At 43.8% G+C, this 24,322-nt stretch overlaps 1 protein-coding gene across 4 annotated transcripts in view; it reads right to left on the reverse strand.

Moving 5' to 3' along the window:
• Window positions 1-4,309: 4,309 nt before the first annotated feature.
• ABTB3 (ankyrin repeat and BTB domain containing 3) overlaps window positions 4,310-24,322 on the reverse strand; it is a 177,828-nt gene continuing 157,815 nt past the window's right edge. For all 4 annotated transcript variants that reach the window (XM_083824452.1, XM_083824450.1, XM_083824451.1 and 1 more), the window contains 3 exons: window positions 23,977-24,045; window positions 20,741-20,854; window positions 4,310-16,948 (listed from right to left, as the gene is read on the reverse strand). In XM_083824452.1, the coding sequence (XP_083680578.1) occupies window positions 16,739-16,948; window positions 20,741-20,854; window positions 23,977-24,045 (393 nt within the window). In that variant the 3' untranslated portion in view covers window positions 4,310-16,738. The remainder of the gene's footprint in view (window positions 16,949-20,740; window positions 20,855-23,976; window positions 24,046-24,322) is intronic.

Here is a 24,322-nt window from a genome sequence, read left to right on the forward strand (position 1 = left end):
GCGCGCCGCGGGGGGGGCGGGCAGAGGCGGGGAGGAGGGGCGGCGTAGGGGGGGTGTATGTGGAGGGGGCTGTGAGGGGAGGTGCGTTGGGCGTTAATTAGCGGCTCTGTGCAGGGCTGTTGTTAATTGTTCGCTGCCCAGCTCCCCGTGCAGTGCTCCGTGCCCCCCGAGCCGGCCTTGTGTTTACGGAAGCACCGCCCAGAGGGGGCGCACACGCGCTGCTTCCCTCCCTCCACACGCGCGGTCACAGAGCGGCAGCGTGCTGTGGGGGCGCTCCGCGGCCGGCGTGCAGAAAATGAGGGGAGGGGAGAAAAAAGGGCAGGAAAGCTGCATAGACGGCCTGCCGAGCTGCAGTTATAGTAAATAACTTCTCTTTTGAATCACAGAATCATTAGGGTTGGAAAAGCCCTCCAAGATCATCTGGTCCAACCCTCACCCTACCACCAATGTCACCCACTAAACCGTGTCCCCAAGCACCACGTCCAACCTTCCCTTGAACACCCCCAGGGACGGTGACTCCACCACCTCCCTGGGCAACCCGTCCCAGTGCTTGACCACTCTTCCATGTTTCCTCTGGAGTTGTGCCTGGAATCTCTCTCAGACCCATTTCTTAGCCTCTAATGAGCAGAGGTGATTTTCATTTTCTCCTGAGGCACCTCTGCAAAGTAAGGCAAGACTTGGTAGCAGCAACTTTCACTGTTTCAGTTTAGTCACCGATTCTGGTGTCAGAGCCTTCTGCCTGTCTGACGAGAAAAGCACTGAAACACTGTCCCTAATTCTGGATCCACTTATGGAGAATTTGAGGCATTTGACCCATCCCAACCTATATGAGGAGGCAAGTGCTGGGTAGTTCTCATCCACAGGAAATGTGTGTCCCTGTCTTGTTCCAGGTGTCATCATGAAGGTTCAGCTAGGTGAAGGTACCTGGCTAAGCAGAGCAAACTTTTATTCTGGCATGGACTTACCAAGCGAAGAAAAGCAGGGTCAGTAGGAAAAGTCAGTAGGAGAAAATGGCTCCTCTGAAGGGAAGTGCCAACTTTTTTTTTTTAGGGTATGTGTCAAGGTGCTCGGAGAGTATTACCTTTCACACTAAGTAAGGGTGGAGGAGAGAAGAGACCTGAAGAGATACAGAAGCCACCGGTGCCTGCACGCTCCCCAATACGTGTTTGAAAACTTGCAGAAAGGGTGCTCCAGAGTCCAAGGCTCTGCAGAGACCTTGAAATACCTTGAAACTGTCAGAGACAGTGTAAGCATGTCTAATATGGCAGCTGGAAGGTACTACAAGGCCATGAGAAGGTTCATACTGCAAATCATACAGGCTGTAAGCAAGAAAACAAAGGGAGTTTTATGTGTTTTGAGAGAAGCAGGCTTGTTGCTGTGGTTCAGCTCACCTCTTCAGATGAGACAAGGGTAAAGGCATTGATACACTAACACTCAAAAAAAAAAATCTTCTCTCAAATGAGCTGAAAAGTATGTTTTGCAGTCCCAGAGATGCTGAACAGCTAAAAGGGAAGTCACAACATCAAGAAATCCTCTAACTTTGGACAGACATAAAGAAGTGCTTACGAGTTGCTTTCAAACACCAAGGGCAGCCACAAAAGTCCTCAAGGTTACCTTTTGATTCTCTATTTGCATTCCCTGGGTGATTCTCTGAAATGAAGAGCATGAATTGGAGGAAACCAAAGGAAGATCAGATCCCAATAGGGCAGCATCTTGTCAGGGGAGACAACATACCCTGCTTGCACACAGCAGTGTAGCCTGGAGGGAAGAACTCTGATAGCTAGGCACAGGTAAGTTTTCAGGTGGTTGAAACGAGGCCGCTTTGGTTTTCTTTCATCCAAGATCTCAAGGTGTTGTCTGGGAGATAACCAACCTCCCCGCTTTAGAAGATAACTCATTCTTGCGCCAAGGCTTATTCTCCAAAATCTTAGGTTTTGCTTACCTTTATGGAATAAACTGGATCTGTTATTTATCCATTAACTTACTCTTATTTTTTATTGCTTATGGAGCATCTGTTTCCCCAAAATGTGCCCTAAGAGTTGATACAACTCTTACAAACGCAAAACTACAACTCTGTAAATGATACAACACACTAGGGCTCCGCTAGTAAAGGAAAGTCAGTAAACATATGGGTATGGGAAAAACCAACTGGCAGTGCTCCAGGTGCTGTGACTCTGCCAAGATATGCAAGTTTTACTTATAATTGTTGTTCTCACAGCCGGCAGGGAGTGGTGCCTGTGTGCCTTCGTGTCAGCGTACACATGGGTGAGCACTCGGAGGAGAAGGGGTACGTGCGAGTGTGCCGGGGCACCATCACATCTCCGTGGGCAGATGCACTCGTAAAAACACCAGAAGACTCCCACCCCTCCAGCTGTGCTGCACCACAGCAGTGAGGGGAGATGCTAGGGGCTGTATTTGTCTCAATGGTGGGGCGTATTTGCTACTTCAGTGTCTAAGGATATTGCCCAATATCAAGCTGCTTCAAGTATTCATGATTTCAGGAAGAGACCCTTTTTTTTTTTTACAAGCTTCTGGGCTTGTAGGGCAGAGGGGTTGGGAAGCTCCAGAAAAGCAGAGAGGCAGTGGGGCTGTGCTGTGTACAGCAGCATCCTGGGCTGCCAGGCTATCTGTGCAGATTTGTGGATGTCATCTTTGTAGCAAAGCTTGGAGATAGACAGCCCACCTCTTACTCTGGAACAACAGCCCCCTTGAAACATTCTTTAAAAAAAAAAAAAGTAATCAAAGAAGCTCTCATTTAAAATATAAAGCTCTCTTGACATGGAAAAGTTTGGCTGATACTGCTACACACCTACAAATATGCCTGTATAAGCCACTATGCAGTTTTCTTAAATTTATTATTTCTGAATGGCTTAAATGATAGTGTTACTTTCTAAGTAATCTAATTTAAGCTGAGCTATACAATTATTTTTTTGTGTGTGTTACACAGATGCCTCTGCTGCTTATGCCCCCAGTAGACCTACATCAAGCACTTCAGACAGTGGTCTCCTGTTTGGACAATACCGGAGGCTCCTCTTGGGTAAGCCTTGCTGTGTGGCACTGGTGGTTTAAGACATCGCTGCTCACTTCTGGCTTGTAGAGGAGAAGACACAGCAGTGGGCAAGACTGTCCTAAACCTTAATTATTTTAGTGAATGTGCGCCAAAGCCCTCAGTTTCTACATGTTAAGGTTGTCCAGAAAACCTACAAAAAATGTGAACTGGCCGTAGCAGAAGCACAGATGATTTTGCAGAAAATGTAGAGCAATGTTGTTAATGGGTATGTCTGAACTTCTCTATTTTCTCAGGGAAGAGTTAACTCAGATGCCCAGAAATAATACTAAATTGCGCCAGTATCGATATTCTCCTTGGGAAAGGAAACAGACCAGACCAATTTGCTACAAGTGAAGCTTGCTTTGCTTTTTTTCCTAGTGAATGACACTGGGGAGGAAGGCAAGGGGGCCTACATCTGCTACTAAATTTTGATATTTGTAGTCTTGCCACCTGTCGTTACCACACTCAGCTCCTGGACGGCTGGGCTTGCAGAGCCTGCAGGCACCTGACTGTGCCAGGATCCTGGTCTGGAGCCACCCTGTCGCTTGTAGCAATGTTTAACTCGCATGACTCACATGTATGGATTTTTCCTTCTAGGCCATACTTGAAGGGATATTACCATTTTTTGCCTCCTGGATCAACTTGTTTTGTAATAATCTGATACATTATAAAGGAAGGATTTGATTCTAAATCCACCAAAACTTACAAGGTACAATTAAATTTAAAAGTTAAAAAAAAACAACACTCAAATAAAAAGATTTTTTTTTAAAGCTTGATTTTACTGTCATGCTAGAATTAATCATTTCCCTCTATTTACTTCTGAATTCTCCTTGATACCCATTTGGCACTTAGTTGTATGCACTTACAGCAATACTGCATAACAAAGCAAGCTCCCAGACTTTCGGGTCTTCACAAATCCAAACTGGCTGGCTACCACACATCTGCAGATGCTTGATTTTAAGCACCATGGCACTCCATTCCCTTGTCTTACAAGCAGTTTTTTTTAAAAAGATCAAGGCTCAGACAGAAATTTTTGGAAACAGCCTCCATGTCACTTCGTCAGAGGCACAGTGGCCTTACTGACAGCAGTGAGTGGGGAGAAAAAGCACCAAAAGTTCCCGATGCAAAACACTGGACACAGGTAGTTTCTGAGAGATGCTTCTTGGGAGAGCCCCCACAGTCCTGCCGCTGTCTGAAGTACACCAAGAAACACCTGAGCAGGAGAAGGAACAACAAAAACACTCACAGCAGCCATTGTCTAGGCTAGAAAACAATGGAATTTTTATTGAACAGAGATGGCTCATAGACACGCTCCAGAGAGTTCCACCTGCTGTTCAGCAATACTCATTGCCATCTGATAATAACCTATGGGGGCAGCTGTATAAAATAGGAATAAAATACCAAATTGCTATATTCATTAATAACTTTGCCTTCCAAATACAGAACTGTATGTTATTTAAAGTCTGAAAATAGACTACAGTTGTTAGCATTTAAACCAAACCTTTATGATAACAAATATACAAAAAGGCAGTCAATATATTAAACATTTAAATCAATAGCATACATTTCTCAGAGGTAAACATTGAGCAAACAAAGCCACCAATGATGTTCAGAAGTCAGGTAAAAGTTTTAAGGTCAAGCTCCAAACACTGTAGCTTTCCTAAAGCCATAGTGGTATTACACTTGCATCTAGCCCCTAAATTGAAAACTACATAGCATGAACATTTGAAAATACGACATTTGCTATCCGACAGGAAATTGGAAGTTTCTTCAGTCCTCGTTGTATTTATATTAAAGCACCTGCGGAGACAGAGGGCAGTAGGAGTTAAGCAATTTGCTTTGCTAGGTTGAGGTTTTAGTTCTGGTACAGGTGAGGGCAACAGCATCCTCACATCAGACACAAATTCCAGCACTGATGGAAGAGAAGTATTGCCTGACAGATAAACTGCGTGAAAAATCAGCCTTGCAGCTTGCATGAAACAGCATGGGATTTGCATACCTGTCTATTTGCTGAAAGTCTGCGCTATTTCTACTGCACAGAAAGAAGTCTCCTTCAGTAGTTGATCTAATGCCTGAGTTTGAAAGCTTGGGATACATACATACGGTCAAAAATAATGTGACAAATTTACTACCAATAAAAACGTGTTTTAATGCCAACAACTGATAAAAGTTCATATTGCAATATTGCTCACAACATAAATGTACAATTTGCACAAAACATGGCTCTTCAACATGAATATTTTGCAAGCTACAATATATATATATATAATATGTATAATTTCTTTCCTTAAAGAATTATATGCTGGAGTGCATGCAGAGAATTTCAAAGCAGTAACACAACAGGAGCAATCACTTGTTTACGGGTTACTGAAACCATTCAATACGAAACACCGGGATATTAGATAAGCAGACAGACAGATAAGTAGATGTACGGACACACTGCTTTTTCGCAGGCCTTCCCACGTTACACAAGAAGCGCCGGTTCCTTGTAAGCTCAGGTTTCTACGAAAGACTGATCCAAACCGGGCTCTGAACGTCCCCCACACTCTTCAACCATCTGAAACCACAAATCACTTCTGCTGGAGGTGACAGCAAAAGAGGCACTTGTCCTTTAGCCAGGAGCGGAGGCAAGCGATCTTCTCCATGGATAACACCTGTTCCAATCCTATTCCTATGTTTACAAGCAGTGGGTGGTGAGCATCTATCCATCCTATGTTTTGGCTGGTCCCCAGCAGTCTCCTGTATCCTTTACAGTTGGAAACCCAAGATGGGAGAACCTGGATCCCCTGAACAGCAGTGCACAGCACTGCCACCGTTCTCGTCAGATATGTACAAGGCATGACACGTCCCCTCCGGTTAAAAATTTACATAAAGTATATACAAATAAAGCTATTCTATCAAGGTGCAAGTTTATTATTCTCCGGTGTGTTCTAGCGAAGATTTCTTAAAAACCTTTATACAAACCCACCGGGAGAGTTTACACAAAGTTGACGTTTTGTCATAGTTCACTGTGTGAGCTTTGTTCTGCAAGCTCCGGAGCAGAAACTCCCATCCCTTTCCCTTGGCGTTCTGCCTGTGCAAGGACTGGACTTGGTAGACTACAGTCATGTCTAATATAATTTTTTGACCTCAATACAGTTTTAACTGGGGTGAATTGGCACCATTTTTTATTTTTTTATTTTTTTTTATCGCAGGAAGTCATCAATCTCTACGAAATGAAGCAGGACTTGTAACTGGACATCGGGGGGTTGCGGTTCATATGCCCAGTCCAGCTTTCCTGGCTCGATGGGACTGTTTGTGGTATGTGAAGCTAGCACAGTTTGGCCCTAAGGGTATATTTTTAAGTCCTTGGCACTATTTTACATTAGCTGACGGCAGGCAGTGCCCTCAAAGAAACATTTAAAAAAAAAAAAAGATCAAATGCAATTTACTAAACAGTAAACATCAGCCTGATCCACTAAACAGATGGATATGGAATGCAACTTGTCTAAAATTAGAATGGTTGATGTTTTCTTGGGCAGGTCTAAATTTGTAAAAATCTTTCCCACCCCACGCAGGGCTCACTCTACAGCACGTAAATATAAGATGCTTCTAATAAAGTCATTGGAAATGCACGGGCTGTGATCAACAAGCGCAAGGGAAGCCTACCCTCTCCCGTTTCTGCTCAGCAGAAACCTCAAAATTGTGCAACTAGCTCATGTAACCGAAGTACGTTTGTGATCCCTGCTGAGACAGGGCTGTTCTGTGCAAGGGCAGCAGGGTTTGGCCTTCAGCCCTGCTGGTGTACCAACCACAACCGTGCCGACGACTGGATGGGAAATTCTGTCTGCTAGTGCACTAAAACGCCTTACAGCCTTGCTGTATTCCCACTGACTTAAGGAGAAATAGACCGGACTTTAACAAGTGCATGCTCAGCACCACTGGAGGTAAGTTTTTTTCAAAAATCTTCCTCTAATACCATTTTCCTCCATTTTGTGACTTGATTTGAACAAGACGTTCAAGGAGAGGCTTTGCACACGTACTTTCAAGCTACAGGGAGCGTTTTATACTGGGAACAAAAATCTGATTAGTTTTTCTCTCTTTCAGAGTAATACAATAATGTAAAGAAGAACTTACTGCTTTCGCATGCTGTCCTGCATTTTTACAGTGTTAACAAAATGACATTTAGCAATGACGAATTAAAATCTAATTGGAGGTTTTAAAAGGATTAGCGTCAGACCGAAGGGGGTTTAAGATAACATAAGGTGCACTCAGAGAACAGGCCTTCAGTTTTCACAACATTTATGCTAAGGACCTCATTATGTAATAGCACACGTCAAGCTTTCCGATCCAGCCGACTGAAGGAATATGTTATACTCAAGGGAAAATTATGTTCATATTAAAAAAAAAAGAAAAAGAAATATAAGATAAATGCACATTTCAAAATATTGTTAAAGCTGTGGACACAGTGGACAAGAGCTGCCACTTCGAATTATGGCTGAGCTCCTCTATTTTTAATGCATTTCCTCCTAGCTTGTTTCAAAGTGCCCTAAGTTGGTGTCTTCAGTGGAAACGTTTCCTCTGGAGCATTAACAGCAAAAAATGGGCAATTTTCAGAGGCATCTAGCAGAACTGAGAGACTGATACCTTTGAATAAGCTACAGTTATCTGTCTTTCTGAGGTGAAATACTTGTTTTTTCTTTCTTAGCTCTACTTTTTGTCTACTGACAAATACCTGCCGTCCTGATTTCTGTCCTCTGACTGTGCCATTTTAGAAACTGAACATTCACCAAAGGACAAGCAAAGGGAAGGAAAGTTTCACCTGTGTTGCTAATTGCAGATGACCTCAAACGCGTCCGTGAAGCCACAAGCCAGTACTGAAGCTACATCTGTGGTATGAAGTACAGTATCTTTGTGTTTGTTGGCGATTACTGTTGGTTTGTGTGATCCTTCATTTGTTTCTCACTAAAAAGTGAAGAGAAACCTTCCCATAAAACCACAACAATGGATGGCAGTGAAGAAAACTACTCTGCTAGGAAAAGGAAAACACACACACACACAAAACCCAACGAAACTCCTAACAAACAGCCATAACAAATGCAAAACATTCATAACCATTCCTGGTTTTATATAACACAAATTAGGAGTCTGCCCAAAAGCCACAAAAAAAAAATAAAAAAATCAAGACTCACTCGATGGTTCTGCACCATTCCAGAAACCATCTTATTTCTAACACATCCTTTCCTCTAGCTTTCATCTTTCCCTTCTATCTTGAACTTCAAAGACATCTCAGAGACAAGTGGGAGTGGATGTTAAGAGGGATGAAGGAAGCAAAGAGTTGTCACAAGGACAGTGCCAGCTCTTCTGTCTTCTCAGGATGCCTGCACCGGGATATCCCCATTCAGCCGCTGTTTTCTTGGTAAACAGAAAGATCCAAGATCAGTCCTTCAGAAGTGGATGACAGAGGAAGGACTTCTTCCCCATTTAAGGATCAAGACTGCTCTTTCTAATTACAGATACGCATTCGGCTTGGAAAGCATGAGATGCAAAAGGACTTCAAAGGTAACACAGTATGAAAGAGAAAACAGACCTAATCCACAGACTAGAAAAATCAATGAAAAGGCTTCCAGCAATTTTAATGGGGCAAATTTCATTTCATGCTTTCATGTTTGGTTTGTGAATGATGTTGTAGTAAAATCTCAACTTGTATTTTTCCTAGAATGTTCATATACCCTTCATTTAACATGTAAATTACTTCTTGAACCTTGCATCAAATATTTATAAATGCTAAACTAGGTACAAAGTGAAACCCTTTCGGGAAAGTGGAGCAGAGGGAGGTTTAGCTGCACTAATGGATATTGCATTAATGCTTAGCATCAAGGAAGCCTGACTGCCATTAACAAGAAATCTCATTACAAACATGATTTCACGCCTCATAACATATCCTGCAGATCTATTCACTGTCCATCTCCCTCTTTCGAACACACAAACACACAAAGATGACTACGGATGGAAAGTCCAAAACATTTCGTAGCCTTTTCTCTCCAGTAATAATAATCAAATAAAAGTAAAAAAAAAGCAGAAAATTCACGGTTCAGACAATATAGAACAAATCACTTTACAATGCCACTCTGTCCTGAATGACTTAAGAAGCTTTCCAGGCATCAAACTAATAAAAAGCCTGCTCTGAGGACAGTTGCTGCACAGACAAGCTTTGAGATGAGCCAGGACTGTAGGACACTCTAGCAGCCCACCTGCTACCACGTGGAAGGTGGGACGATGCTGTACTTCCAGTGATTTTTGTTTGTTTCCGCTGCTCTTCATTACACTATGATTCAAAACACGCAGGACTCAGATCCCTCTGTGAGAAGCGAGAAGAGGGTTGGGGAATGGAGCACTGACCCCATCTGGGGACTGTGCAGAGCAGAGATGTGTTATCCGACCTTCCACACGATGCTGATGGGAACGGTGGAGGCAGCGTCCTGCACTGAGGGGATTTGCCTATCTGTTATCAGGATAAGGCTCAGGCGCCTCTGTTCCCCACTGACACAGCACACGCAGCTGCAACGCTCAGAGAAATATGGACAGGAAGCAAATACCATTACTGGTCGAAATGTACAGATAGGACTTAAATAGATCAAGTTTTTTTTCCGGTATTAATTGGAATTTAGCCAGGGACGTGAGGACAAAAAGCTCTAAAAATATTTCCTTCAGTCTTCGTTTTCTTCAATGGATAAACATGAACTCAGAGCTTGAGGAAGACCGAGCACTTCACCATGTCCCCAAACGGCACAAATAGTCACCGGTGCCATAATCGAGAGGCAAAAATCAGTTCCCAAGCTGCTGAACCGACTGTCCCAGACTTGCTTATCGGTGGTCTGCCAGGCGTGGCGGGCCAGGCCGGGTGCCTGGTTGGTGAACGCCTCGATGCTGGGGCAGCTTCCGCTCTGTGGAGACCTCGGGGCCCTCCCCAGGGAGCAAACCTCAGCCCGCAGAACGCCTTGGGGTCTTTAAAAGCCACTCGGAGCAGAGCTTTTTGAAACCAGGCTTTTGAAAGTCTCGTCTGAAAGCCCCGCACGCAATATGCGACAGGACAGTCAATTTGTCCACTGCTGGGAAGGGGAAAGGGCAAGGCACGTTGTCGTGAACCTGCGGCTTGAACAAGTCCAGATGCTTTGAACCGCACTAATCCGTCCCTGCCAGGATATCGGAGGTGTGGAGGCTGCGACCTTAATTATTTAAAATGACCTCCCAACAGACTGGCTTTTTCCAATGCGGCTGTCTTTTTTTTGTGTGTCTGAGCATCTCCGGTTTCTAATATGGCTTATTTTAAACCATGAGTGATTTCTGACTGGGAATTTCAGCGAGATTTTTTTCCCTTTCTTTGTTTGCTTTAGAAAGGCAATAAGAAACAAGATTGCCTCTCACTGCGCTGGGCAAAGCCGCGTAATGGAAGTTTTAATGAAAACACAGCAGCAAAGATGATGGGAAGTGGGAAGACCAAAGTTAACCACACACAAAGGGGTTCAGGCAAATTCGTTCTTGCAGCTGCAGCAACGGAGATACTTATAAGGCCAAAAAAAAAAAGGCTACCAATTTCTGCAGCTCCACGGCCATGTCTGAGCAGTGAGACCAAGCAAACCCTGAGCACTGCATAGCCCAGAGCCACACATGCTGGGTAGGGATGCTGAGCAAGGGATGGGAGATGGGGCTGCTCCCCCTTCCCTCCCGTCCTGTCCTCTCCTCTCCCCTTTGGCTGCATGGAAACTCTCATCTAGAAAACAAACGAAGCAGGAAAGAGGGAACTCCACACCTCTGAAACCCAAGGCAAAGATCTGCAGTTAGACACTGGACCTCCTCCCGTACCGAGACCTTTTCATTAGCATGCCACCCAACATGGACAGAAACCTGTGCCTACTCCGAACACGCCTGCTCACACCGCGTCATCACCTCTGCGGGATGAGACAAAAAAAAAAGAGTAAAACTGTGCCCAAATAAGGATGAAAAGTGCCTCCCCAAAGGAGAACAAACACTGAAAGCGCTGTTCTGGTACATCGTGTACGATCAGACGAGCAGACTTAGCCAACAAAACAACACAGCTTACAAAACCACAAGATGTTAATGGATTTTAACCTGTCTAGCCAATGCAACCCCTCCTGCAAGTTGCTGCCATGTCTCCGGGGCATTTCAGTGACAAGCAATCCCAGCAAAGCACAAGAAGCATCATCTATCAAGACTACACCAACCTGAGGAAAACAAAAGCGGCTTCATCTAGAACCCTCCATGTGAAAAAGTCTAAGATAAACTAGGCCATCCATGACTGAGCCACACAAGAAACCAAGCTAAAAGAATGAAAATTTAATGGCAACAGAAAGGAATCAAATACCCCCCCTCCTACCCCAACTACGCTTACTCCCCTGGACCTCAAGACAATGAAGACAGCGGACAAATGCCCATTAGCTTCTGCAGATTTCCAGATTTTTCCTTCTGCTTTGGGCACCACACTCATAATGTTTTCAGCAGTGGTCTCACTGAACTCACAGGTCATTGTCTCACAACTGAAGACTCAGATTCACTTTTTTTTTTTTTTTCTTTTATAGGCCTCTTATAAATGGTAGGTCGGGTGCAATTCTGCTGAGAAGTGACAGTCTGGTCGGAGCTGGCAGTCTCAGGTTTTACCCACCGAAGACAACAGACCTCACCTCAAAATACATAGCACGTTAAAGAATAAAAACATTAGCTTCGTTATAAAAGTGTGGAAGATGTGATTGGAAGTCCTAGGAATTAGAGATACAAATGTGCTTATGTACAAGCATCTAAAATTAGTGATGCTCTCATCTATGGAGTTTCAGATATTATTTGGCTGTTAGTTCAAGGCTAACTTTCTGAAAGTTGGTTTATTAAATATTAGGACAAATCCTATGCGGCCTTTTTAACGCTTATATATCTCAACAGGCCTACGCCTTTGTGCTAGGGGATGAAAGCAACATCAGGCACTTCATTTCTGCAAAGCACTTGCAGATCCTCACATGAAAGACACTTTGTCAAACAAACTAACTTCAGGTCTTTGACTTCAGGTAACTCTCGTTCATCAAAAAAAGAAAGTCATCCACTAACTTCAGAGGCAGCTTTAGTGAACGCAGGCTTCAGGATGTCATCTTTCAGGAACGGTTTTGAAAAACAGAACCAGCTCCTGAGGGACACTGAATACACGCAACAGACTTCAATGAGCTCTGCAGGATCCCAGCCTCTGCTGGGATTTAACCCAGGGACAGCAGTACAAGGAACGGCCTTTTCTCCAAGATGGCCAAGTCTTGCCTTGACTACGTAGATGTGTGAACTTTAACACCTCTACTTCTCTTGAACATTACAAAATAAATCTCGTAAGTAGATTTAAGTCCTGCAAACCTGAGCCCCCACGGGTTTAGTGGCAATCCGTGCTGTAACAGAACCTTCCTCTGGTTTGGGGCAGGTCTGAGGGGTTGGCGGTGCCCCTTCTTCCTTCTCACCATACCACCTCAGAGCAGCTTACTTCAGTGCAAACTGATGATTTTTTTTTCTTTTAATCTTCAAAAGGCAGCAAATTGTTCAACACTGAAATAAAAAATAGAGTTCTCCAAAGCCCCCAGCACACCACAGGCTGCAACACAACCGGGACAAGTTCACTGCTTGGTAGGAAGCCAGTGGTCGGTGGCTGTTCAAGACAAGAAGGCTCAGAGTCAACAGTAGCACGTGGAGGAGACTCAGCTCTCATAATGCCAACAGGAGACTGGCTACTAAGCCTTCACACCTCTTCAAAAATGCCTCTCCTCTGTCTTTTAATAGGCATTCGCACAAGTCTGCTCAGAAGCTGAGTCCAAGCAGGCACAGCTTTAGCTGGGAAGAAGTCTCAGCCGTTACAAAGCTGGCCCTTCTCCAGAAGAGAGAGCATCTGGCCACCAGCTGTCTTAAGAGGACAGCAGGCTTAAGGAAGAGATCAGGGAAAATTTGAGAAAGGAGTAGACAGTGCTGAAATTTGTCTTGAAAAGAATACCAGCCTTCCTCTCTGATGTCCCAAACCTTTGCCCTCAAACATTCCTCATCCTCTTCTCTTCCCAGCTCTGAAGCAGATTGTTGGAAATTTGCCCATCTGGGAGAACGCAGATACCGTTTCTGGGCGTGGGATGGGATCCAGCAGGGCTCCCGAGTAACAAACTGGGAAGTGTGGAAACTGGCAGTATGGGAGGCAAAGTGAAAACATGAGGGAGTTCAGGAAGCTAAGGGAGGGTCTTGTGGAGTGGCAGAAGGAAAGACCTGCAGTGAGGCAGGGCAGGATGCCTGCAAGTCCTCAAATGTTACAGCACTGGGCTAGTATAAAAAAAAGACAGACGAAAGGCACCAAAACAGCCCTTCACTCATTACAAGCTGGACAGTTATGATAAAAACAAAAATCACAAGTTTTTCTACAGATTTTGTATTTTCTTTTCCATCTCACCTAGAGTGGCTGGAGAGCGCAGAGGTCATATTTTCCCTCAAAATTTGTAAATTATCACAACTCGTACAAAGACTAAAGAAGCAGAAGGCCATTTACTTTCCAAAATGATAATACCATCTCTCTACAAAATGCTAATAAAACGCTCTGGTGGAAAGAGCCGTATCTGATAGGGATGGTATTCACGGGCACCCACCGAAACTCATGCTGCTTTTTAGATTAAATTTACAACAGAGCCCTTCCTCCCAGCCCCAGATTAATGGAACGGAGAATCCATGCATGAAGCCACATATAATAAAGCCAGGAGATTATGAAACAGGCTAGAAGACAGGATCAGAATTGAAATTGATTTTGACGAAGTGGGGAAATTGCCCCAATTAAACCAGCACAAATTTAATAAAGACAAGTCGAAAGTGTTATACTTCATAAGGTGTAGTAAACAAATGCACACATCCAAATGGGAACCCCTGGGAAAGGAGCAGTAATTCACCCAGAAATTATAATGCAAGGTAGAGTAGATCAAAGCCATGGGATGTTCTTGTAGAAAATATTCTGGGATATATTTTCTGATATGCTCTACATAAAACTCCTGAGAAAGCCACTGCGCTTTGCCTGTTACTGTGTAACTCCCCTGCAGGAGCAGAGCATTTTGGGGAAGCTGGGGAGATGAGGGGAAAGACAGCAAAATTCAGAGGCCTAGAAAATATTATTGAAGGGACTTGGAAAGACTTATACTAGTGAGGAAAGTAGGACAGTTCCTCTCATACACAGAATGATCTTATAAAGAGGCCGTGGATCATCAGCTCTTCCTGTCAACTGGGAGTTGAGGGAAAAGTGGCTTGCTTTGCAGTAGTGAATTTCTGGAGTCTGACAGGAAACCCTTCTGATTGTGAGGGTGGTGGACACTCTGGATCCCTGTCACTGGATGGTTCAAGAGCCCGCAAGCTACACGTTGTCTGCTGTGGTCCAGCTATACCTCACCCAGAGAAATGAATGTCAGGGTTACACAGGGGCTGGCTCTTCTACTGCCAAAAGTTATGGGGGTTGCAGGTCAAAAAAGTATTGAAAATTGTGATCTTTTTAAGGTTTCTTTCAGCTATCTATCTATGATTTTGGGATTACCTATGTTTTGAAGGGCAAAAGTAATTCCCCGATAATCAATAGCTGCAATCCCTTCCTGTAAGAGCTTTGAACGTGGGACGTGACACTTGTGGCTACCGCTGTAACATCCAACGCCAGACTGCGGGATGAGGTCTGCTCCTGCCTAGTCGTTACTAGCACGGGAGGATGGCTCTCCTTGGAGGAGGAGACAAACCGAACAGCAACAAGCACCCCTGAGCGTTGTCACTGCATCAGCCTCAGTTTTGCTCCTCTAAGATGGCAACGTCCACAAAGAAGTTGCCGTTACCTAAATGTTCTCGACAACATCTCACGTGGACATTCACTGTGCAGGGAAAAAAAAAAAAAGGTTTAATTGAATGACATGCTGTGTCTCCGTGACACTAGTGGCAGCTTAGACATTTTTGCAATTTGTTGCAGAAACTGTACAGGCTTTAAAAGACCAAGCACACAGGAGAATTTACACCTCAGAGTGACAAAACAGCTCCCTACCGTGATGATAACTAAAGCCAAAGCTACGTTCTCTGAGCATGCCAAAAACTGTCACCGTGGAGGAGCAGCCAACGTAGACACTTCAACAGAAGAACAAGAGGTTACCAAGCACTGCCAAAATAAAACATCTAAAGTCTATGAACTGGGCACAGTTTCTGAACAGCATGCTAGAAAATAAAAATATTAATGTCATTTTTTGCCATGGAAAAGGCAATATCTTTGCCTAAGTCTTGCTGTGGTTTTCTCCACGTTTTAAATCAAACAACTCATGAAAAGTATCATTCAAAGACAGAGCATCAGGAATGTTGTGGCACGTAGCAGATTTATCTTGCTAACAGTACGCTGCAAAATAAACGAAGCTCTGACATCAAATCGCACCCCCCCACCCCACCCCACCCAAGCCCTGCATTGTAGATAACCTATACATTCTCAGGATATAACGAGAAATCATTCTATAGTACATATTTAATTATAATTTAAAAAAAGTCTAACTTGGACACAATCTCTGGCCAGTAGCAAAGTATTGACACGTTACTAGAGTAAAGATCTGTTATTATCCCTTCACTGTAACAAACAGACATCAGCATCTCGAGAAGGGTCTCTGGGGGTATCATATCACAAACAATTGCACTGGATAAAATAATATGCTAATTTCACAAATGGAGTTTGACAAGAAGTAACATTGCATTTGTCTTGGCAAAACGAAGCACAAACAAAACATTTCACAGGTACAGTTACCATGCAAATGCATGTTGAGTTTGTCATTGTTTTTAACCCCAAATCACAATTAGCATGCAGTTTTTCCTGCCCCCCCAACTACTGTATTAGAGATAGTCTGGGTAATGTACCTCTTTGGTGTAACCATAGCCTGTCAGGCAAGATTATACCACCTTAGGAAAGAATACAAGCAAAACTCGATCATATGTATGTTTACACAATGTACATTTTAACCATTTATAAAACAAAACATGTTACATAGATTCTCAAACACAGCTCTGTCGAAAATGAAATTTTAAGCTTAAGAAATAGTTTTTAAACTACAAGGCCACCCCATTATTTTTTATGAACAATTTAAAAAGTTCCCACCCCTAAAAATCTGCCAGTATTATTTCCTCAGTTGCGACAGTCTTACCCACTCTCTAACACAACTGATCTTTGCTCAACAGCAGTAACAGTTCTTACATTCCTTAAGTGTACGAGATAATGGACTCCGGGACAGACATAGTTCTTAAATGCGAAACACTGGGACGAAACCGCCTTGAATGAGTAATTGGTCGATTCAGGTGTTCCCTGGCACCACTGCTCAGGCTGGGGCTTCTGCTGTTCACTGATGTGAGTTCTGGCTTTTGTTGGCATCTAGCTCCACGACCGCACTTTCAGGTTCAGAATTTGAGTACAACAGCGATGCACTGGCTCTCTGGTACCCCTGTTGCTCAGAAGCATGCAGGAGCTATGTTTTCTGCATTCCCTCATCCAAACAAGGCTGTGGCCTCAGCACACCGCCTTTGGCCAACACAGAACTATTTGGATGCGAAGTAGAATCTATTTTTTTTGAATTTGCTTAAGCAACTGCAACAGGAGACTTAACTTGCAGGGTCTTTATTAAAGCGTTACCATCTTCCTCAGCTTTATACAATGGAGCCCTTTGAAGAAGACAAATGAATTGACTGAATCCTTGTAGCCAACGTCCTCTGTAAGTCCTGTAGTACATTTTGACCAGATGTTTCTCCATTCTTGTCATACAGCAGCTGTTTGAAAGCTTCGTTTTCAATGAGGACCATCATGTTTTTTAGAAAGTAGCCTTCGCAATAGGAGGATAGTTCTGTGACTCCGAGAAACTACAAGAAGTGAAATTAGAGAAAGATAACCATTCTGATAAAACCTGGTCAGCAAGTACAGTGCATAAGAGCTGCACACAAACAAATACACGAACTAAACCTTTCAGACAGGTACAGTAACACTTACAGATCTATATGTTGGGAGGGGGGCAGGAGGCACACAGTATTTTACGCCTGTGATTCTGGTTATAAGTTCCACCTTATAAGGCCCTGGGTGTCCAGGGCTGAAGCTTTGGTCCTTTGGAAATTGGTAGCAGTTTTACCACAGAGTTCATTAGAACCATGACTTCACACCCTAAACCTATAGGTTTCGGAAGAACTGCTAGAGCCCAAGTTTCATGAATGCCAACCTTCGCAAGAGTTGGACCATGACTGCAGAAACCTGTCACGCAAACTAACAGCCTTGAGGGATCTTTGGAGGAGAAACGGAGGCTTGCAGAGCATGTGCTTTGGGTTGTCAATATTCCTCTCATACTGAACACTGTGGCTGGGCAGTAGGCAGGGACACCGTGAAGTGTGAGCAAACCTTGCATGTGTAAACACAACTGTGTGAGCAAACCTCAAATGACCCATACTGGTCATCTGCTGGGTGACCAGCAGTGGTCATCACCCACTGGCCAGCTCCCGTGGTCATACAAGGAGTATAGCCATGATACTCTACTACAGGAGTTACAAGCTGTGCAAATGTACAGAGCAGGGCTCAGCCCATCCTCCTGCCCAGGTAAGCTCCTGCTGGGGCTGAGCTCTGGGAAAAGCAGGAACTGTTAGCTCTGGGGTGCAGCCAGAAGGGCCAGAACTGCAGGGACATTTCATACATCTGGGCCCAGACTGGAGCAACTGCACGGCAGCGTTACCCAGCACCACATTAACATCGCGTTTGGAACTAAGAATGGAAACTGTTAAAAAAAAAAAAAGAAAAGAAATATAGATTAGGACTAGGTTGGACCTGTCTTCCAGAGGGAAACTTGGTTTCAAACCACACAGGTTTTCATCAAATTAAGAGTGCATTATTTTGCACCTGGATGAGATAGTGTATGTATAAATCGGTATTCTCCTCTTAAACACCATTCACCCCTATTCATTATTTCAATATATTCACAGCATTGAGAAAATAATGTATGTTTCTTTTCTTTTTTTAGACTTGTTCTGAGTCCCAGATTGCAAATTATGCTAGCACTGAGTGTTCTAGGTATGTATTTGAAACTCCAATCAATTTTGTTGGGAGTTTGAGGCATTTGTGTAAAACACAACTGGTACCCAGTGGTAACCTAGATGATTCCGTGAACGAAGCAGTCACCACTATATATCCTATTTGCCCGGTTACTTCATCTGTTTCTGGAGGCAACATGAAAATGAAACCCTAGAAGTGATACTAATCAGAAGGCTGCCTTTGTAGGTGTTGCAATCCTAAGAATGGAAAGCCACAGATGATTTAATGCCCTCTGTTCAGCTTTTAAACCATGAGTGTGAGAAAACCCACATTCTCTCACCTTCCTACCAGTACTTCGCCTCTTTAACCCAGGGCTCCAAACACTTGTTCCTACAGCTCCTACTACACAGCTCACCACCCTGCTAAATGCTCCCCTTCTACAACATACGCCCCCACCACAAACAGTCTTCCAAATCTGTGCTCACTTCATGCTGCGCCTCCACCAAATCAGGTCTTTCTCTCAGTTATGATGAGAAAGACTGGGCTTCCTGTGTCTCCAGGCCAAACTGCTCACACGTCTTCATCTGGAAAAGTAGGTCTCAGCATCACGCAACTTCCTGGAGGTCTTGCAAAGCAGCAAGGGCTAGAAATGCTACCTACAACAGGAGCAAGTTGCTCAAATGCATCACCAGCTCCTGGCTGGCATGGTGGTTCCTGTCTTCGGTGCCGGCTCACCTTATTCCCATCCTCACTGCTGTCTTACATGAGCTCCATCCACACTTCAGAGAGCAAGGAAAGGCAGACAGTTGGCTGGCAAGCTTCGGCTGACCTGCCTGTGAGCTCCCCTGGCTCATGAGGCTCATCTGGCCTCTTCCACCACATACCATGATCTCATATACACACAACAAACCCGTGAAGCTGCCGTGTGGTGGGAGCACTCTGAGCAGAATGAACTGGGCTCAGATTGGTAACCTGCACATCACACAGACCAGGAGCAGATATGGACAAGTCTACTCTGCCAACTGCACAGCAGAGAGGTATCTGAACTAGCTTTAAATGTGTTAGTTCAAGTTCTGGAAACAATCTAGCTATAGCAGCACGAAGCTTAGCCCTGGTAATTTACTGGAAGCAAGGTAAATTGGCCCATGAAGAGCTCTAGGGTGATGTAGCTTAACTAATTCCAGAAGCCGGGACTTCATTCACAGCTAGCTTAGCTATCCCTGCAATGCACTACATGTCAGTGCAAACATGACCCTGGAATTAAAAGCCTCTCAAGGAAACCATTTACACTGACTCTACTGAGAGACACAGGCACATGAAACTTGAAGGCTGAGGCCCTTACAGGCAAACAAGGAACCAGATTTAGCCACAAATGCTGGGTTTATTCAGTCCCAGCACTGGCAGTGTAGAAGACCCTCAGACAAGTCTAAAGCTTGGTGTAAGAACGTTCTTCAGTCAGGATACAAAAACCAGCCACATTTCAAAATTCAAAGAACGTATGTGATTTTAAAACAAAATTATTCAGTTTACTTTTAGTAACAGTAACATAAATTGAGAAGTTCCCACATGAGCTAGAAGACAAATTGAGTATTTTTCAAGATTCCCGCACTGCTGATTTTATTTCCTATTACAATAAATGGACCTGCAAATATACCTAATTTCTTATTCTTCAAGAAGTGGAACTTTATGCTATTTCAAACACTGATTGCAAGTTATCTGTACATCAAGACCTAACATTACTAGTTGCTGTAGGAAATACCTGAGGGTTGGAACAGAGGTCAGATCTGCAGGGGTTTGGAGCAATCTGCAGGATTACTCTGTTCAATCAAACCTCCATGTCACACTGCGACATTTTCTCTTTCATAAAGCCCATGCAAGTTATAGAAAAATCATTTAAGGAATGCTTTAAAAATATTTAATTACAACTATATTTGTATCATTTCCACCTTCCAAGTGAAAGTCTAACCACTAAGCAAAAGAGGAGGAGAAAAAATGAAACTAATCAATGTACAATCACCTCCATCAATGACCTAAAAGAGTTTTTTGGGGTCAAAAAAAAAAAAAAGCCATGCTTTTATGCCTGATGGCTCTCTAGCTAAGTAATTTGATTCCAATAAGAAGCTGTGAAACCTTCTCCAAGACATGAAACTCTCATTACTATCTTTGCATGGCTGTGAGACACTGCACTTCGACAATCAGGCATCTTCATATATTGAAAAGTTATCACCAGCACTGAATATATCACCCCTGTGGGCTTCAGGCAGGAGGAAACAGGAAATTTTAATGGGAAAATGCAGCCTAGAAGGTGAAAAAGAGACATCTTATTCAGTTAGGTGATTCCTGTTGAATAACTCAGCAATTTGGGTTGCTGTGATAAGGGATAGGTCTTCCACATGGTAGTACACACAAGTAGAGTTTGAACCATTTAGGAAAGGGGGCAAGAACTTGCCACAGATGGTCTTAGATGTGATTTAGGACTGTAACTCTACTAGGTATATCTATTACAGTCCCAATAAATTAATAACAAATCTTAAATATGTAACAAACGTACTAAACATATGACATACGTATTACTACTTAGCATAAAACTGACCTACGAGTACGAGGACAGACATATAACATGCATGAGTAGTTATTTTTACCTTGGCATGATTATAAATATCTACGCAGTTTTCTGTATTAATGCTTTTTGCGCAAATGATCTCACAGTGTCGTTGTAAAGCTTCAAGCTGGAAAAATTTAGCAGCAGAGAGAAGCTAAAAAAAAAAACAAAAGAAAGGAAAAAATAGTCAAAACTGCTGAGTGGCACACATTCAGAACTTGCTTCTTTACTGCTTCATTATAATTTTTCTCTGCCCCTGCTTCAGTTTGAATGGAAGTACTGACCCTTGACAGTCAGTCAGAATGAGGAGGTTGCTTGGTTGCTTTAACCCCTCGCAGTCCCCTCTAGATCAGCCTGTACATGGGGAAGGTGTACATGGACAGACCTCCAGGGGCTGTTGAGGTCCACATGCTGACTTTGGGACGGGGTTGCGTGTATGTGTCATAAAGGAAGTGTCAGCTTGGAGAGTCTTCGGTCACTTTGCAAACGTGACACTGCAAGGAGAGACCTGCAATTACATTCCAGGAAGAAGAAGTTTGGGTTCAACAGCTCCCTAAGCTCTGGCTGAAACAGAGCACCTGGGTTAGATGTGGGGATGTCAGCAGAAGGGCCAGGACCAAGAGTACAGAAGAATTCAAACCAGATGACGATAACTGCCCTGGGTAGTCTTAAAAACCTAGAGAGGCAATAAACTTCAAACCTGTCACCTCAGCCAGCTCGAGGAAATGGAGTCAGACCTCCATATGCTCCTTGCTCTAGCTCGTCAGCAGCAGTAAGGTCATGTCTAGGCCACAGGAGCTCAAACACTGCCTGGCTCCAAATGGAGTGGGTGTGCAGCGGGATGCAATGCAAACATGGGAACCAGCCTGGTGCGAGGCGATGCCTAGCTGCACTAGCACAAGGGTAATGTGTCCGCATCGCTGCGCTGGCATGGCTCTTGTGCCATCAGGACTCCAGCTGACCTCTCTCTTTGGACCTGCACCCACCCCATGGGTATGCCGCCTGGACTGGCGCTGCTTTGGGATCTCTGCACGCCACTGTACATGGGGAGCATGACCTGAAGCATGCAGGGCGAAAAACTGGCTTAAATCATGATTTCTCCAGCTGATTTCAATACTGCTTGGATTTCCCCTATTGCTTCTTTCATGTCCTTTTCCAGCTGAGGAAAGGGATTTCATCATCTTTCCACGGTAGGTTACCACCTCTGGCTCTCTGCTCTGGCTTAGGATGCAGGTTGGTGTTCTTCATTGCTTCACACCTTGCTCTAACCCAGCCAAATCCCTTAGGCCAAGGCCTTCAGGCATTTATATGGATCTTGTCATCACAGACCCCAGGACTACATGACAAAGAGCCTTCCTGTGATTCCTCAGCACTAGGTAGAAGCACTGGGGAACAAAACCCCCAAACTGCCATGACATTATTATTCTGATTTCTCCTATGCAATCCGTTCAAGTTCTGCTTTAATCCCATAAATAAATCCAAGTGCTGGAAATCTGCAGTGCTGATGTGATAGCAGCCAGCTGGCCTCAATTATGAATTGCAGCAAAGATTTCTGTGGAGTATTTCTGGCACTTCTTGTTATCATATTTGTAATAAGGCAAGTTGCTAAATGCAGTTCTGAAAGATAAAGCCAAATCCTATTCCAGCTGCCTCTGTGGCTCAAGCAGTCACGTGCTGGCTTGTAATTACTTTAAACTGTGAGGAACCGTGGCCAGATCTGTTATCAACAGATCAATCAATCAGCCATACATTCTAGAGTCACAGAAGTTTTGAGATGTCACAAAAGTAGAGCAAGCAGCCAGCTGAACTGCAGCACAAGCTTTTTAACAACCTAGGTGATTACATATGCATCTCTATAAAGTTGTTGTGCTGTCTAGTCTGAGACTCCCTATTTCAGAGAGGGTTAGAAATTCAGGAGCTTTTTTCAAAACTGAAAATGAGAGAATCAGCGTCCTTTTCCTATAAAACTCAGAAAGTCGATGTGGGTATGCTTAGTGAAAAACCCACTGCTTCCACTGGGGAGGGATGATTTCAGTCCTGACTAGTTCCATCCTCCAGTTGCTAGCAGGATTCATACAGATGCCCCTGTACCCGTCAGAACTGGTTCAACCTGGCCACTTGTACCCCAAAGAAGAGTTGCTCCCAATTTCTGGTTTGCAGCACTTTGTTGAGAGTCAAGCTTCGCATGGATGCCCCAGACAATAGAGTCATAGGGACAGATTAACTAATGTAAGCAATAATAAAGGATCATGGGGGCAGACCATACTTTGGACACTGATGATTACCAGTTATATAAGTAGCTCTGCTTTTAGTATTTACTGTCCTGCATCCCTTTTGGCTGCCATAATTTGGTTATGGTCAACAGGAAAGCTCCTCAGAATGACTATCAAGAATTTGCTCAAATGTGTCTTAGTTCTGTTGAGTTGGAGTTGTTAGGTTGATCATAGCTGGCATTGACAGTGCACACTATATGGAGGAGCCTGACTTAACACCCATACAGGTTATGGGTGTGTGGCTATGCAGAAGGATCCAATGGGTTTGGAGTGCCTTTTGCAAATGGGTACAGTGTCTCTGGACTTTCAACACCCAGTGAGAAAGCAGCAAAGAAATCTCTGTATCTCAGTTAGCAGCTTAATATTTTATTCAGAAAATGAGACAGTCACATGCTTGAAATTGAACTAACTGCAGTGGGATTTCTTTTGTGGTTAAAGTCTGGTGTGTGCCCAGGATTTCTCCAGAGTGACGAACCAAATTGGATCCTTTAATACTGCCAAGATAGGTCTGGACATGTAAGCCTGAGCTAGTAAGCCAAAAGTAAGAGTGTTGTAGAGAAGCTGACTGGCCCAGCTCAACAGAGCACCTCACCTATCAGGCTTAGAGACAGAGAGAACAGAATACTCTGTGGGAGTTGGTTCCAGATTTTAATGACACCAGATTTGCACTTCCTTGAAAGAGCCTCTCAAAGCATCTAACTAGATGTTTTGATTTCAGATAATTTTTTGGCTCAATGATCTTGATTTTTCTACTCTTTCTTTTGTGACAGTCAACTTAATGCTGGCAGAAATTACCATAACAGGGGAACAGCAAAGCTGGAAGGAGACTGAGTGTCTTCTGCAGGACTGTGGACAGCCTAAGCACTCTGGGCACTCAGTGAGGGATGGAGGTGGCTCTTACAGGACTGCTCATGTCTTGCTCAGTGGCCTTGTGCCCTTGGGGTGATTGATATACAGATCACTTAGCATTGCTCCCATTGCAATAAAGATAAATATCTCTTACCTCCATAATTTCATTGTTTTTAATCAGAAGTGACTCTGCACCTCCATAGTAAAGATACTGCATAACCAGCTGTAACAAAACAAAGGGAGTGCTTGTAAAAAAAAATAATAATTCAAGACATCGGGGAGCAGGGGTTCATGTAAAGATTGCAGCTAACACCAGAGACTCTTCAATACCACCAAGGATTTGTACATAAAACTAGCCCAACCCAACTGATTTCAGGATATATTTACTCTGTTTCTGCACAGTTCAATGGGTCCTTCTCACAGGTAGTCTGACATCTCAGCCCTCACCAGCCACATTGTCTGTGCCTTCTTGTGAGCCCCAAACAGTGTGCAGGAAGCTG

The sequence above is a fragment of the Anser anser genome, assembly GCF_964211835.1.
Source record: "Anser anser genome assembly, chromosome: 1".
In the NCBI taxonomy this organism is placed as follows: Eukaryota; Metazoa; Chordata; class Aves; order Anseriformes; family Anatidae; genus Anser; species Anser anser.